General features: G+C 38.9%; 1 protein-coding gene across 21 annotated transcripts in view; it reads right to left on the minus strand.

Moving 5' to 3' along the window:
• LOC105232593 (serine/threonine-protein kinase Doa) overlaps positions 1–18,536 on the minus strand; it is a 75,389-nt gene that overhangs the window by 17,927 nt on the left and 38,926 nt on the right. For 15 of the 21 annotated variants that reach the window (XM_011214330.4, XM_011214329.4, XM_049461153.1 and 12 more), the window contains one exon: positions 16,892–17,090. In XM_011214330.4, the coding sequence (XP_011212632.1) occupies positions 16,892–17,090 (199 nt within the window). Of the gene's footprint in view, positions 1–22; positions 3,426–3,452; positions 7,964–8,296; positions 10,304–12,834; positions 14,029–16,891; positions 17,091–18,536 lie in introns of those variants that run through there. The other 6 variants (XM_011214323.4, XM_011214322.4, XM_049461152.1 and 3 more) reach the window with 5 other exon arrangements.

Raw genomic sequence — 18,536 nt, forward strand, 5'->3', positions numbered from 1 at the left:
CTATATAAAAATTTAGCTTCACCAAAAATAGCTGCATTTCTAAGAATAATTCCTATTGCCAATGTTCGTTTAGTCGTTGGGTCACTTCTTGGTGTTTGCTCCTGGCAAAAATTGCTCTTCTTTTGTACTTAAGTACGTAAGTATGTACGTGTATCGCGACGCTGATAGACAAAATTTTCTTATTTTTGCAAACGGCTCTTGTCTTATACATATGTCGCTGTTGTTGTTGTAGCTGTGGCTATTCTTGAAGTTAGTGGTTCCGTTTTTGTAGGGCTTTTGCGTCAATACTATTCGCACTGAATTTATCATGTTTTTAAATCATACATTTCAGTCTTTTTAGTTTTTCCTCGTATTTCAAAGAATATCTAATAATTAATACGGCAAATTTGAATCTTTTATACAGTAATTAATTTGATTTTGATATGTTTCTGATCGCACGAAATATTCGAACACTAGCGAATATTTTTTCGCCATTTATATATTTTCATATGCACATATTATTAAATTTTTCCATTATTTTCATTTTCAGAATTTGCATGTTTTTTTTACAGAAGTGCGAAGTTATTGCAATCGCTCGCAACAAGAATTCTAATCCGTCCAAGTTGCTGTTTTTCTTTTAATTGATTTTTAAAATTTTTAACGATTACAATCCAGTCGACACAACGCAAATAATAAAATTTCACCCGTCACAACCGACACTCTATTACCACTAACAATAAGAATTTTCAAAACACATCATTCGAAAATGGCCACGAACACAAAGTTCGGCAATTTGCTACAAAGCGAAGCTCGTCTACATCGACCTATAATGCACGAGGGTATTGCCGCACTGTTTTTTTTTGTGGATGAAACGCCAAAGTTGACGTAGTCGTTGTAGATGCCGCCAAATGCTTCAGCGTAGTTGTTATTTTCTTATTGTTAAAATGTTTTCGAAAAATGCCAAGATGCCATTTTCGAACGAAAAGTGTTCTCTTAAGAGATGTTAAGTGTCTGCTCGAAAGAACTCTCTCTCAGTCGACAGAAAATTTTCGAAAATTAGTGAGTGTCTGAGAGCAAGAACTCCACATCAGAGAGCGATTGGCAATTATTGGCGGCCCGAGTTTGTATTTAAAATATTATTCGTATAATAAAGAGGGGCGCAACATAAGGTTAAGAACCACTAACCGACTATCGCTCCGTTAGATAGACAGTTTGTATCGATATATCGCTAAAGCCACTTTGAAAAATCAACAAAACAAAGCCATTGTATATTTTTGGAACAAGTTAGATCGTCTCTATCGATTTTACCGACGAATAATCGGGTAAGAAGTCATGCTTACAATATGACAATTCTACAGCTTTCCTTAGTTTTTTTAGTTTACCAGCTGATGCCTCACTCTCCTTTCTTTACAATAATTTATATATGTAATTTATTTAAGCAATTTGTAGCATTACTTCATTCATTTTTGGTCTGTGACGGCTATTCCTAGGCGTCCGAAAATTGTTTAATCTTTTTAAACGTATGTACATATGTACATAAACGTGTATTTAAATAAATATTACCATTTTGCTGTATATATGGACATCAACGCATGTATTTCGCAAGCGGTAGGGAAGACTTTGACCTTTAACAAAGAAACACAGGGCGTATGAGTAACTTAGTACCTAGCCTAACTATGTATATACAAAACTTACGTAGAAAACCCATTACGACCCAACGCCGATTCAACTATGTGGAATAAAGCGAATTTGTAGGGTTAGTGCAAAGGTAAATAGAAAGTCACACACCTTCTGACGGCTTGCAAATTTATGATGACAGCAGCTGGGCAGCAGAAAACAAAAAACATATTAATCGGTAAAGTAATATTTTACAGGATAAGTGACCAGCCAGCCATATAGATATTACTAGATGTATGTGCTTAAGCACATTTGTATATTTAATCCAATGCTTTGATAATAGAGCCACCACACATAAATTAATATTATATATGTACATACATTCCCCACTTTAAAATACTGTTCGCAAATTGACATTGAAAGAGCATGGATTTTTGTTTACTTCTATGGTGTGTGAAGCATCTGTTTGATTGTCTAACTGCTAAATTATTTAGAATTCGATGCCTGTGTGGGGCCAACACCATTGGCTGCTAAACTAAGCGATCTTTTAGTTCTTCTCTCCATCGTCGCTCAACAGCAAATGCAAAGTAGAGACTGATGGAAAAACGAAAACTGAGCAAAGGAGGCTTTCTCAATAGCACAGCTCGCACAATTTGCATAAAGCAATAGTTTGATGCTTGTTTCCCTACCACAATACACATGTTTGTCTAAGGAAACCAACAGTTCGAAAATCGTGCTGTAGTATTAGTGTATGGGCAGCACCAGCTGAGTTGGAGCAAATCGTCTGAATTGGCACATACTCATAGCCGTCTTTTATCGTTACTTTTTTTTATAAACATTTCTGTCGGTTAACTAAAGACGATGAGTAATCGCACTATTTTTGTTTATTGCCAAATACTTAGTGCCCATGTACCGAAATGTGAATACAAAAATCTAACGAATTTTGCATTAAGGTACACATGACATTGATAGTCATATATTTGAAAATTTCCGTGCCTGTTAAAAACGGTTTTCGAAAATAAAGAATATTTCCGGTTTGCAACAAATTTTAATAATGAGGGACTAAACATGCATTTCGATCCCACAAAGCATAAAATATCGAATTTGAATGTGTTAATCAAATATATGTTTTGATCCCGCCATACCTATTTATAACCCCCTATGATCACGCAATTATCTTTACCGTAGCATGGTAGCAAACACACAGTTTACTCCCTTAGAACACTCTAAGAAATATATTGTCCCGCAGACTATCCGACAATTGTGAAAAGTGAGAAATTATAGACAAAGGAGATTGTGTGGACATAGAAATTCATCGATTAGTATTTTTCAGTTTGCATTCCAGACAGTAACTAAAAAATTAAAACGACTGTAGAAATGGTGCACAAAACATTTGTGCGCTTTGGGATAGCTTTTAAAGAGGCTTAAAATTAATGGCAGCGGAAGGGTTAAAGTGACACATGCTCTTTTTTATCCATCTCCGGTCACGGTCGTTGTATCTCGCGCAGCTAGCACTGATTACTTAGGCTAATCACGTCGAGCACACAAACTGTCAAGCGTACTTAAATATGAGTGCCCACCCATGCATTTAGGCAATCAACACACCATTTATAAGCTAAAATATTTTAACTTTGAACAAATTGGAATGACATAAGCAAGCGATCCCTGCGAGGGTTAGTAGTAATTAGGAGAACAGCAGATGGCAATGCAGCTTGCACATAGATTTGTACATAAATTAGTATGACACACAATTAACGTTGGCAATAAAGACCACAACAAACCGCAACAGAAGAACAAAAAACGAAAAACAAAAAAAAACGAAACAGAAACAAAAATTAAAAATTCAGAGAAACTACCTCGATATAGTGTAGTGCTAGTGCGGATTTGGACATTTGATTGTGTGATTGATTTAAAATAACTGAATTACTTTGTTGCTGCTGCAACAGCAGTTGTTGCTGATGCTGGTGGCCAGCACCAGATGCATGAATCGGGACCAGAGGACGGTGAGTGTCGCAGCACATGGCCGAAGTGGAGACTGATTGGGTGAGGGGATTGACTTGAATTGGGGCTGCAGTTGCGTTGGCAGAGCCAAAACCGTGATACGAAGCACCGCCTGTTGGCTGTCGCTGCAGTTGTTGGTGCGCTTGAGTATTTAGCTGTGTTGAAAAACCACCGCCGCCACCGTTCTGTAGCTGCTGTTGCTGTTGCTGTTGGTGATTACGGAAGAGTTTGTGCTGTATATTCCCGAGAGAGTAGTTGCTGTGCTTCGGATATAAATACGGATCAAAGTTCTGCAAGATTTGGCACTCCGCTTGTGCCGGCTGGGATTGTTGTTGCTGCTGCATCTTTGATCCATTGAAGTATTGCCCGGTCGGCGGTTGTTGCTTACCACCTAATAACTGGAATCCACTTGGTCTCTGCGCAGCGCTAAAAGAGGCCGAATGCGTCAAGACATTGCCATCAAGTTGTGGTTGTTGCGCGTTCATGAAATTATATTTTGTTTGCTGTTTCTGCGTTTGCAGCTGCTGCTGCGACTGCTGTACTGGTAAGAAGCCAGTCGAAAACTGTGTATGTTGTTGTTGCTGCAAGTTGTTATATTTATTCTCTTTGTTGGTATTGTTCTTTATCAAAGGTGTCGCTAAACCTGTTGCAGCTTTGGACTGAGCAATCTGTTGATAGTGTTGGTGCTGCTGCAGATGCTGTTGAGAGGTAACTGGTTGTAACTTCTTGCCTACATTCGAAGCCGAAGCGGTGTGCTGCAACTTATGCGTTTGTTGGTGTTGCCAGAAAGGGTCTGTTGACACACTCATGGCCGAGCACGCAAAGGAGTTCCAATTCAAAAAAGGGCGCTTCTGTTGCGGGTAGGCGTGTTGTTGTGTGGGCGCGACTGTTTGTTGCTCCTGTTGCTGCTGTTGCAATGTCTGTGGTTTTCTCGGACGTAGAATATCGTGTTGCTGATTAAGTTGTTGATCATTCTTTTGTTGCGACGGCACTTGTGACTGCAAAATTGTGCGCTGGTAGCTACAGCCACCTAACGGTATTTGCGATGTGGAGCTCGACTTGCCAAGGGGAAAATTTTTCTTCGATAACTGTGGTAGTTGCTGTTGCATCCTCACGATTTTGCCTTGCTCTTCAGAAAATTGACTATTTGTGACGGCTGGAACAGCAATTTTGTTTGATTGCGTGGATGTTTGTACTAGTTCCGCTGTTAAACTGTTGGATTCATTTTTGCTGTTGCTATTGTTGCCAATTTTCAACAATTCATTCAAGCACTTCTCAACCTTATTGTCTGTGTCCTTTTGACGTTTGGTCAATTCTAAGTTGGCACTGCTTTGCGCCTTAGTGATTTTGTAAGTTTGCTCTTCGCTTGACACCGTTGCACTGGTAGTACCAGTGGTACCACCATTGCGAGGGGTTTGCTTTGTTGCAGGCGTCAGACGGTTGCCCTTGGCCTCTGCGGATGGTATGTGAAACGACGAAGTAAATTTCGACAGTTGTGGCAAATGTGTACTGCAGCAGTTTGTTGTTGTTATACTACTCGTACTGATCGTGCTGTTGCTCTTTTCAGATTTACGATCAGATGAGGATGGTCCAACAACAACACCACTATCAGCTGTCTTCGTGGCGCAGATTAGAGGCGATCCGGATGTGTTAGCCATCTCACCCGGAAAAACCGAGGAATCGATATTACTCGTCACAATTTGCTTTTGTGGTCGCGTGGGTTGCCGTGGTTGTTTAACCTCTGTCTGCGGCTGCTCTTTTCTCTCCTGCTGCTGCTTTTGTAGTTGCGACAATGCTTGCGATTGCTTTTGACGTATCATCAGCTCGTCGCTAAGGGCCGATTTTGGTTTCTCACTTGGAGTCACCAAAGAAGTTGCCATTGCAGGCGCACGCGACACAGCGGTGGCTGTTAACTGTGGTAGCGTATTCCCCGTAGCTACTAAAGTACTTTCTCGCTGCATATAGAACGGACTATATTTAGCTGTCGCACCAACGCCGAAAACACTTGAGCTCGACGCACTCTTGAGTAAACCACCCATGGGCTTCACAGTTCCAGTTGTCGGTATATCTGACGTCGTTATCATGTTGCTCATCAACGCGGATGGCTGCTTCATTTGGTCTGCTGTAGACGTGGGCATTAATATAGCAGTGTTGGAATTGCTGCGACTCAATGCGGGCAAGTGTTTCATATAGGACGGTATGTGTGTGCGGCTTGTTGAGCGAACCAGATTTTTCGCTGGAGTTTTAACAGCTTGTGTGTGTGGTATGGCATTGTCGAAATTTGTCGATGTTGAGATCAGCCCGGAGGGCACATGGGACAGTGAAACGCTTTTATTCAAGGGCACCAACTTTGAATATTGTTGTTGATCAGGCTGTAGCTGTTCCTGAGGATGATGTACCTGTGTTGTTATTGGTTGGGCATTTATCTTTACAGGTAGCTTGCTGATGAAATTTGTAGGCGCCAGCGGAACGGTGAGTGAATTTTCGTTGCACATAAGCTTATATAGTTCTTCTTTAGTTACGGCCTGCCGCACTTTCATATCCAAATGCGATAAAGATGCATTTTTTTGAAGTTTATTTGGCTTATGGAGTTCCTTTTGTGCCGCTTCGGCCACGGTCGGGTCGAATATGGCGAGCTTCTTAGCTGTCTGGGCATCCACTTTAAGTGGTGCCCCTGCAGCGCCTACTGTGTTTACAGTAGGTGCGCAAATTTTCTCGTAGTTCCATATTGACCGTTTCGGTGTTTGACGTTTCTGTGAAGACATTAGATTTTCCGTCCAAAAATCGTTCATTAATTGCTTGTTGAGTGAAAGATTGGATCCATTAGTAGTTGAGTCTTTCCGATCCGTTGACAATTGGGTGCACTGCGATGTTATAATTCCTTGAACGCAACCATATTGCGGCGAGTTCGAATATGGCATACTGTTACTAGAAATGCTACGTTGCAATTTCGGAGCAAGTTGTTGCTGTTGTCCGACTGAGGAAAATATGGAAGGGTATGCCAAGCGAGAACGGTTCGTGACGATAGTTGATTGTGGATGCTCCACTGAAGTAAGAGGATTACCGAAATTTATGGATGATGACTTCGCCAAATTATGAACAGATACATTTGGACGGCTTGTCATCTGTGAATTAATTGCCGCGGGTAATATAACACTTTTGCGGGAATTCGAATTTGAAACTGGCGCCTGCCGACGCTTCAACCGGTCATACAAGTCCTCACACTCCTGAAACTCCTTATGCAGCTTTTTGTCCAATTCAGTGTAGTCAGGTAGGCTTTTCAAATATTGATTCATCATTTCGATTTCCGCATCATAAATATTTGCATCCAATTTAACAGCCGCTGTTTGCTTTTCCAGCTCCTTCTGCTGCGCAACCAATTTATCCAAATCAATTTCCATTCCAGGCTTGGCAGTGGATGTAAGTTCGGGTAAACGGTGTATGGCATTGCCAATTCTGGTTTCCTGATGTTTTGGTAGTGCCAAGTCCATTTGACTCCGAGGCGAACCACTTAAAGGCTTGTAACCGCGCCCATGAGGTGAACCTTTTGTGTAGGCGTTAGTACCATCTTTTTGACACGTTTCTAAAGATCTTTGTACGATCCCACTAGAACTGCATTTGGGTGCTCGTACAGGCACAGGCGGAGGCGGCGATGACGAAGGTGATGATGTCGACGAAGATAGCGATAATGATGATGCCGGACTCGATCCCATAGCCGACATCATGTGTGGCGACACCGCAGGTATTGGGATTGGTGATGATATAGTGCCAGTGGCAGTATTGTACGACAAATGATAATTTTTACGTGCTACTGGCGGGGTTGATTTAGGACTCGAAGTCACCAGCGGCCGGCACTTTCGACCACTTAGAGGAGAAGAAACTGGCGAACACAAAGCTGTCCTTGTTTCAGTCTTACTTGAAGATAAGACCGCCGAAATTTGGGGGGATACCAAATGATAAGGTTGCTGTGACCCCGATTGATTATTCGAAATGTTTGACGGTGATTCGCCAAACGTGGCGACAGTGATGGGCACCATTGGATCGGAGGTCTCCCTTTTAAAAGAGGTATTCGATTCTATTGCTTTGGTCACGCCTTTCAGATTATAACCATTAGCTTTGGCGCCCTCAGTTTCAGGCAGAGACGTAGTAATCACAGATCTCACGGTTGCTGTTCTAGGAAGGGATAGCGACGGTGCTGATTCATCGCTGCCGTTTGAGTGTTCTGTTTTGTTTGATGTTATTGTTTTTGTTTCAGAATTAGTTTTTGCAGTTGAATGCTTAACATTTTCACTCATTTGTTTGGGAAAATAAACTATGTGAATTGATTAAAAAAAACTCCACAATTTTGTAATATTTAGGATATATTCTGTAATTATAGGGATATGTTATGCTTACAGCTAGTTAGCTTCGAATTTATTAGCGTCTAACAATTGTTCACTATTCAAGAATGCTATGTATAAATTCTCCCCCTACTACATATGGTGTACCAATAAATTAATTTAAAAAAATTATTGTAATTTGGATGTTCTGAAGAGACTTTTGTATGCTTTGCAACATTGAACACTGTGACATCACAGAAAACAGCTTAACATTGACCTTGAAACGATCATGAACGTGTACAGATACACTGCATGAACGACACAACTCAAAATGCCAACACATAAACCAAAATCAAATGCAACACGAACGACCCACCAACCTTGAGATACTGCTCCGGAATTTTACCATTCTTTGGGATAACAAATTTCTTAATAATAATAATTTTATCGCCTTCGATCTTCTGAATAGTAATCGGCACACCAAGTTGTGGGCGTTGAGTCTGGGGTGGACGCTGCACCGGATTTGCGGGGCGTGCGCCAACTCCCGTCTTCCCTTGTGGACCTGTTAGAATGCCACCCGGATTCGGTTTTGGCGGTACTGCAACCGTGGTCGCTGACTTTTGTAAACCAATTACAGGTTTCGGCTTTGGCTTAGGAGCTGCTGTTATCGGTTTTTGATCCTTCTTTTCACTACGTACTATGGAGAAGTGATAGAGTGGCTTGTCGTCATCAAGAATGCTTTTTTGTTGTATAGGTTTCTTTTCGACACGTCGCAATACTACTCCCAACATTGGTGCCTCATTCTTTTTGATTCCTATTTGAGTCCTCGGCGGCGAAACCTTTTTCAAATTGACACCTAATTTGACACCGACTGGTGGTGGCGTTTTAGTGCGATGTACCATTTTGCCGGCAGGGATATCTCGCTTGGAAGTATCTTCTTCTATATGGTGTGTCTCTTCTTCCTCAACAGATACATTGTTCTTCGGCAATAAAGGATTAGTGTGCAAGACAGGCTCAGGTGCCACCAGTGGCGAAGGTCCTGGAAAGAGTGCAGACAAACTACTTCGGCGACGCTCCATATTCGGTGTTGAAGTAGTTTTTGATAAAGGAAAATTGGAGATCGATGGTAATGCCACTGGTGAAGTGATTGCCATTTCTTCAGCTGTGCTAACGGCACTGCCTCGCCTGCTTGTATTTTTGCTAGCATTTACTGATACAGACACACTGCCCGAAGCCGAAAGTGCTGAACCAATGCTGCTCAAACTTGAACTGTGCAGACGGTCTGGCGCCGGACTGCGTTCGTGATGTAAACGCGGCGATGTAATAGAGAGCAAAGAGGGCCCGCCAGAAATGACTGGAGACAATGAACGCTCTGGTTCTACTTCGTGTGCTGCAGTGTCTAAGCCACGCTGACGGCGATGCGTACGCAGTAATTCGATCGAATCAGATATCTTATGATGATTTTGTGGGGTTTCATACTCATCTGTGGACGATTTGGAAGTGGAACGTTTGCTTGACTCGTTCTTCTCATAAACCGCACCACGACCTTTCGATAAATTATCGACTAAATTAAGCTCCAATTGTGGTTTTGGTGAATTCACTCTCATTTTAGAGCCACGTAATACGTCTGCCGCATCACCGCTACCAAGAGGTAAAAACTGCTTTTCAATGTCTTTGTCGAACACATTCGGCAAGGAGGTAACGCGTTCTAGAGGTGCGGCCGAGAGTGACACAAGATGTTCGCCTCTTGGGGGTAACATACTGTGATCATAGGGGCTGGGCAAATTAGATGGTGCTATTATGATTTCATCACTCGATGGCGATCGTGGCTTTGGTATATCTCCTAACACCTCGGGAGGTGTTGCACTGTCACTTGAACGTTTGCTACCAGTGTTGACTGCCAATAAGCACGGTTTGTTGATATCAACTGGCGTAGCAGGCGCCGATACCGACTGCGTGGCAGCTTTGATTTCATCGGAGGCTGCAGCGCGTATGGCAGCGAATTCTGTCGCCGTCATCTGTTTTACACTCAAACGGCGTTGGGAATCAATAATATGAACTTGGCCACCACCCCCTCCACTACTGGCATTGTTCGAGTGTAGATCGGGGCAATTAAGGGCGATCAATTCGCTAAATTCGTTGGACATTACTGCGACGTTGCAATTGATTTTTTTCTGTGTTGTAACAATACGATTTTGTTGTTTTGTTGGCACTTAAATTATCTTGCAATTGAGGTCGTGCTGTGTGGTTTTTACGTACGTCGTTCAATGTTACACTTCTTGTGGTTAATATTTTCGAAAATCGAAATTGATTTACTCTTATTTCAACACACAATACAAATTCAATTGAAAATATAAATTTTTTTTGATAATATTACACTTGAAATGCTAAAAAACACAAAAAAATTAGTGATTACTCAACACGAAATAGCGAATGCTGGTTGCACCTCCGCTCGAATTCTTAACGTGCTTGAACCTAACGACGAATATCACAAATGGTCTGACCGAGCGAAAAGAGCTTTCCAATAATGCGTTTCAGCTGCAATGTGAAAGTGATCAATCGATACGAGGAATGTAAAGTACATCGAAACGGTTACTTGTGTAATTCGGTTTTCACGCACCTTTAAACAGGTCCGAGGTAAATGCAATAATCTCTTGACATTTTTGGCAGACATTTGCATACTTGTATGTAGCGAATCCCGTCAATTTCTTGGCGTGTCTTTTCTTGCTCTCTCGGGGTCAAATGAACCGAGCAATACTATAGATGAAGGTTTATTTTGCCATCAATCAATGTGCATACTTGGATAGGTACATATGACGTCATAGGGAGCAACTTTAATCAAATGAGACTACAAATACTGAACAAAGAATCGCCTGGCAACCTTGCTCTTGCGAACAGATCAATCCCCCATTATTTAGAAGGAAGTTAATCAAAGCAATACTGAAATGATAAGATAACCTAAGGAATAGATATCTAAAAGTAAATAGTGAAGCACACGCAAGGAAACCCTCTAATGTTCTATTCAACGCATGTCTCCCAATGTTTTTGCGGAACTTCATTAGTATTTTAAAAGTTGATGGGCAATTTTGGGGGTGTAAAAATTAACATGTTAACTTAGCTTCGGGGCAAGAATCTATACAAGCATGTACGGTATCAACGTGTCTTCAGCACGTATTCCTTAAAGAGTATGTTTTTTTTTGCATCAAATATTATGTTTATCAATTGTCACTGTTATTCGGTTAGTTTACTTCACTTGTATTTTCGTTTTATTATCGGTTAACTAGTAACTAACGAATCGGTTAATGTTAAATGGCACTTTCATTTCACAATTTTAATAACCGATATTTTTGTTACGCTTCAAACTTTATTTAACATTTTCTGCATGGGAAGCTGCTTCCTATTATTGTCCATTCACCTCGTCCAACGACACAAAGCGGGAAGCAAAGTGCAAACCATAAATGACTATTGCGGCTTATGCTTGCTTGAGTGTATGTGTATACCTGCAGGGAAGCGCATTGCACAGAAAATTTACCAGTTCACAAGTTGAAGTCCCTTTCGGAAATCCAACTACAGCGAAAAATTTATTTGACTTACACCAACTATGAACTGGTATGCGACTGTAACGTTTAGATCCGAAAAGTGGCAAAGTACTAGTAGCAAAGTAGTTTTTAACTAGTTGCGTTGACTACAGGATATGTATGTACATATATATGTATGTATAAATGTGAATATAAAGACGAAATGGTATTGGAAAATGGGTGTATTTCCTTTTTTAATTTTTCTGGCGTATTTACTTAAAATAGAAAGATCTAAAAATAATCACAACAACAGCAATTGTAACCAATGGCAAACAAGGCAATAAACACTCAATTGAGTTGCGGTCGATACAAAAGCTGAAGATGACGTTGGCACAGTGTTGCCACAGAGACGGTTGATCAACGCTACCCTGTGCTGATCTGTGTGGCACAACAGCAACCGCACACGTGTCTAAACTGGTGCAGTGCGTGAATCAATGCAGAGTGGTGGCGGTGGGGCAAAGTCGCACACATCATCCATGTGTTGAAATAGGTAAATACGCATAAAAGGCGGAATGGTGTGCTTGAAAGGGACCAAAGTACAAACAGATTTTCAGAAAAGTTGAAATGTCGTCCAGAAACTATGTGACGAAGGTGGGTATGCGCCGCAGTGCGAAATAAATGCGGAATAAATAAAAATGGCATATACATACATAAGTATACACATACATACATACATGTTGTCTACATACAACTAATGTTCGAATTGGGAGACCTAAGGAATCGTGCGAAATTTTTGCGTTTTGTCTTTTTAAATTAGTTAGACTTGTCGAAATCTTTTTTGCTATTGTTGTTATTATTCAAGAAAGCTCTATTTAACAGATCAAAAGTCCGACACAAAATTATAATCAAGTATCGAGTAGAAACGAAAAAATTAAAGGAAAGAGAACACGAAATCTAATGGATCTGTCGGAACTCTTTGGCAGACAAACCCATATAATTTAATTTGAAAATATACACAGAAGCCTTCAGTATTTTCTATTCATGTTTGGCTCCTACGTTTCACTCACAAATATAACCCGCTGTTTTGTCAAGTTCTGCTATTTTATTTTTTGTATATTTCTTCTTTCTAGCCACGTTTTTTGTCGTTGTATTTTTATCTTAAAAATGTATACTTCACTTTTTTCGTCACTTTTTATTTTTTCTGAACCATTTTCAACGTTATGTCACTCTTTTTGGGGGATAACCGCGACAAACAATATATGTTTTCATATCAATTTCAATGTTGAATTTTTCAAAGAGTGAAGAAATAGAAAAAAGCTGTTTACAACACTAAATTTATATTAACATGTTTGTATTTTGCCTAACTTAACTAAACGAACACTGAACCAAATATCACGCACGGCTCGTGTGGTTATACTTTTAATTATACTTGCACTCTCGCAGGCGCCGTACCGTCGACACAATTTTACATAAAGCCGTAAAGTACCAAGAAAAAAAAATAAATTTAAATTTTGAAAAGTCTTGCTTTTTGTTACGCGCACACAACCGTCTAATGGGGGTTTGGATTTTCTTCTGAATTAGTTTTTCGAACTCAAAACGAGTATAAGCAGTACCAACAGCAAGCAGCCTTCCGAAAGACAATATTTGCCAACAATTCGAAATAGCCGATCATTATATGTATGTATATATATGTGTATATATATCTCACCTACAAATATCTTTGAGTGCAAGTATATAATTTTAGTTATATATACAAACAAACATACATATAGTAGCCTGTAAGAACTTTGGAAAAGTCAAATCTTCGTTTTCGAAAATATTTCACGTAAGAGTGTTGGTGTTGAAGAAATGGTGCGCGCGCATTGTTTTGAAAACAGGCTAACACGTCGGAATAAACAACACATTCAAATAAAGTTACAATTCTCCCTGAATTTCGATTTGATGCGCTCTTAAGGGACTTTCTCTTAAAGAAACGAAGCGAAGCGAAGAAGTAAAATATCCCAGAGCAAAGAGCGATGACGCAACTGCTCTTCTAACAAACTTTTCATTTGTTTATCTCGTAATGCTTAATTATTTTACGACATATGTTTACATACATACCATATATACATATACGTGGTATACTCATGTAATAATATTATTTTTGATCAACTAATTTAACCCAACCACAGCGTTCTTTTCCATAGATGGGAATTATTAGGAGTGGACTGGTATTCTCTTCACTCGGTACCCTTTTCATTTTGAACGTAACTATTGGAATATATTTCTAAGAATAAGAAGATTCATAGTGAAAAGAACGTTTTTAAAGGTAGCTCCACCCAATTTCAAAAATTCATCGTACAGATCCACACACAAATTCTCGTATAACATAAAAATAACGGAGCTTATTGACTTTTAAAAGCTATAAATAACTCAGACTTTAGTCCTGCAAGTACAAATATCCCGAGAGAAGTATCGTTTTTTTTTTTAATTTTTTTATCACTTATAATACTAATAATGCTATATATAGATTGTAAGATAATTATTACATTGCAACAATGGACGTGTAAGGCTTATATTAGTCCTAAGCATGCATAATCATGCAATATCATATCATTAAAATTATTATAAAATATATAACGTTTTTAACCGAGCGATTTTATTTCAACACACTTACAAGATAATCATTATCATGTTCAAGAAAATACTCATCCGTTATCCAATCGCCCAAAAACTTATCAAATAAAAAATCACATTCCACAACCAAATCGAAATTATTGCGGCAACGATTGATCGTTTTGCGTAACGAGAGCGTCCCGCAAATGGCGGTCTTTTCCGACGAAGACAGTGATGACTTGAAAACATGTTGCTGTCGTTTAACAGCTACTTTTTCTAATTGCCGAAAGAACTCAATCTTGAGAGACCGGTGGTAACGAAATGGGGAGAACACCAAAGCGGTGACACGCTATCGAAGACGTCAATAATACGACTAGTTTGCGATTCGTATCATCCGCCGTTGCCAAATTGCAAACTAAACAATAAATGCAAGCACAAATACTTATAGACCCCCACGACACTCACTCAGAAGAGTGCCATTCTATTTCATTAAAAAGCCCCTATTCAATGGTCACTGTGAATAACTAAACTAATTGAATTGACATGTACGCTTTCAATCAGAAATATGTCCGAAGTGTTTGTATGTACCATAAGTATGGGCGAGCATGTAGGTGCATAAATTGACCAAACTGGACGAAAAACAAAAAACATTTCACAGAGAATAGTCCATCACCGTAATACTTCAGATGGGGATCAACAAAGCACGAATGCCCGATACAATCGGAGCGCAATCGATATTTCTGTAATTTGTTACAATTGATTCATGCACATTCGGTTGTGTCACGCAAGCAATTCGAGTGCTACACATTTTCTGTGTCTAACTAACATTCGACACATCAATCAGAAAGCTCAGTACATTAAACATTGAGAGCTTACAAGATAATCCCCGTCGTGATCCGCGAAATACTCATCCGCAATCCAGTCGCAGGTGTACATAGTGAAAAGCATTGCACACTGCGCCACCAGGTCGTGCACGCGTTCGATCTTCCTGGGAGCTGGCATCTCACGCATTTTCACATTACAGAGTACACTTTTATTGGCCTTAATGAAATTCTGAGCAACCAGCTGAGACTTCTCCAGGTGTCGCTTGAACAATAGCATACTCATTTTGTATTAGAAATTTATGGATTTAGGGACGGGTTCACACGCAGTAACAAACGCGCACAAAATCTCTAAATGCAAAAACTACACTGACTAGCATGGATGCCATTGGCAAGAGTAATGTGGCGATAAAGGCATAAAAGCAGAATAGTTAAAACGCGTTAACGTCTGACAAAAAATGGATTTGGCAAGAAATTGGTTCAATTGCTATTTATTTATATTTGCATCGATTGCAATTGATCTTGTAGCTCAAACCAATTACTCATTTGCTTCCGTATGCTACTTACATATAGTATATGTATGAATATACATACATCTGTATGTAGTACATGAGCAATCGGATTTTAGGTGAGAGACAATCGTTCTTGAAGGCGATCAAAAAAATAAAAGTAAAAAAGAAACACACGGAACGAAGAGAATGATCACGCCGTCCTGGCTTCCTACCAAGTATGTCCCCGCAAAATTAAACGGAAAATGTGGTGATGGAAAGTGGGGATGATCTTATACCATGACTGATTTTGAAGGTATATAAAAGCATAAAATTTACCTGATTTCATAAATTAATTATAAACTATGTGAATAATTGCCGGGTTTTCCAATAGGGATGATATGCTTCTAAGGGTCGTTTCGGCCATTTTAATGGCATGATCTGTACTTGTCTTTCATTGAGTTCAGTAATGTTTACTATTTTATCTAATTATTCAAATATATTATTAAAATAATCGTTCTCCAATAGCAACTTTTCGTGCGCAGGTTTTGAGAAAGGATTTGGGCTGGCATCCGTATAAAAATGTTCCCACCCAAAAACTGAAGTAATTACACCACCGTCAATGTTAAATTGACGGCTGATTTGTCATGGAACAAGTAGAAAACGTGAACGATTTCTTCAAGAAAATCATCTTCTCCGATGAGGCTCACTTCTCATCTGCGTGTTGTGGTAAATAAACAAAGCTCTCGATTCTAATGAAAAAACCATTACATTCACCTAAATTGACAGTTAGATGCGGTTTTTGTTTTGGTGGAATCATCGGTCCGTACTTATTTCGAAATGAAGCTGGTGACACCGTTTCGGTCAATAGAGATTTGTCTTTTACAACAAACCAGACTCTCTTCAAGATTTAAAGGTTAATATTTAACAGGCTAATCATGACATAAACCTTGATTTAGTGGAAATAGTACTCGAAAATTCTGTTCATGGATTTCGTTCCTTCAAAAAAAGTTGTGAAGGCCATTTGAATGATGCTATATTCAGAACATAATTTTATCGATTATAATTCACGGTAAATAAAAAACATTTAAATTTCCTTAACCATTTGTTTTTTAATAAATCATATCACTCTTATTAGAAAACCTTGTATAAGGTTTTATTAGTAAACACATGAGATAATCATATGGATTCAAACAGAAATGGCACAGCACACATATACATATACACATATATATATAAATAAGTAAAATACCTTAATGATACCTTTTTAGGTCATAATGGGAATAAAAAAATGGGAAATTGGAGAATTTACTACTTTTTTTTGTTAAAAACTCTATAAACACTCATTCTGGTTTTCAAGTTGCTACCAACACATTTGAAGAATGTGTAAATTAACTTTGTAGCTTAATTGTATTTTATTTGAAAATTTACGTTTCTTATAGTATAAGCCGTGTTTAATTAATTAAATTAGTAATAAGTTTTGCATTTCTTTCGATAATCAGTTTCTGTTTTTTGTTTGATATTTCCCTGCATACAAAATGAAAAGTTTTTACCTTAGACGGTGAACGGCGATTATTACGTCCGGTTTCTCGGTCGTCAACCACCTTGGCACGGTCCCGATGCCGTCTCCGTGAACTTGAATTGGATGTTTCATCCCTGTAACGATATTTATGAACACGTCTACCCGATGTGGGCGACTTACGGTGTGAACGTTTCGAGCGCTCCTTACGACGGCGTGATGAACGATCAAAGCTGAAGAAGATTTGAATAAAAAGCATTGTTATTAATAAAACTTGACTGCAGTTGTGAAAAAACAACAAACGATGCACAATATGACCTAAAATCATCAAAACTTATTATGCTGAATAGCTTTTGCATGTGAGATATTTCGGCGGCAAAAGAACAAATCCGGCGGCGACACAGCTTTTGGCAAACGAAATGAACAAAATACTTTTTATTTATTTTAAATTGCAAAGCAACAACAGCTATTATATGTTTTTGCTGTTTTTATTATAGTTTTGTTGGTGGGAAAGTTCCTGTAAATGAGCGCAATAAGTGCTGAATTGCTGAACGTGCTCTTCTATTTTTGCTTTGCTTTGCTTTCCTTTCCTTCAATTTTGTTTCCTGCCCGCCAGCATGTGCGCTGCTCTCAACTATGTGTTGCTATTTGTTTTGATTTCATTTATTTGTTTAAAAGTCAAAATGAAAAATTTTCATTTGAATGAAGCAGAAAGCTTGTGTTGCGCGCCAAATAATTAAAAACAATAATAATAATTGAATCAATTCAGATACATGAATGTATGTGCTACCACTTCTCAAATGTTTAAAGCATAATACAAGTTTCTTCAAAAATTAAAACAGAATTCATTCAAACACTAATTTGTAATGTGTGGACATGTTTCACGTTTGCAATTCTTTAAATCAAATAAACATAAAATACAAATACAAATACAAATAATACTCGCACCAATGCATGATAAAAAAAAAGAAAACGTCAATAAGAAAATCCCTTAACCTTTATGTGAAATAATGTTTATTCTTTTAGAACTCGCAATTTAAAATTAAGACCTCAGCTGCATAACTTTTTTGTTGTTTTCTGTCAAAAATATGAAAATTTCAAAGATGATGTTAGGTAACACTGGGGATTTATTTGTACGAGCTGAAATTTGTTGCGAACTTTAATGGAGACTTCTATTTTATTCTGATATTTCATCCAGATCTAAGCTACCTATGTCATAAGGCCGACAAAAGCAGAAGAGGAGTTTCACATGTGATGCCAGTAAGTTGTGACCTGTGAGTACGCCAACAACTGTCTTGCAGTGTTTTCAAGACCATGTGGAGTGAAAGTTTGTATGTTTTCCTTCCACTCCCTTGCACATGATCTTGGCAATCAAGCCCTTTCGGAAATTTCGTTGTGTATCGTTTTTAACGATTTGCATCTTTTTCCTGAGTTGGTTTGATTGTCAACCTTTTGCAATTCATTAGCCATTTCGATTCCCCGAAAGTCCTTGTGGCCTGGATTAACGCAGCTGCTTTCTGGCAGCCACAATAACTATCCGATATGAATAAATGGATATCAGGAATAATTGGGTATATAGCGGGTGGTCTCAGTATATGGGTTTCTTGCATATCACAATGATCGATTAGATTTTGAATACGATTCGCCAATGGCGTACTCACGCAATTAGTAGCTTTGCG

The sequence above is a fragment of the Bactrocera dorsalis genome, unplaced genomic scaffold (assembly GCF_023373825.1).
Source record: "Bactrocera dorsalis isolate Fly_Bdor unplaced genomic scaffold, ASM2337382v1 BdCtg010, whole genome shotgun sequence".
Lineage (NCBI taxonomy): Eukaryota > Metazoa > Arthropoda > Insecta > Diptera > Tephritidae > Bactrocera > Bactrocera dorsalis.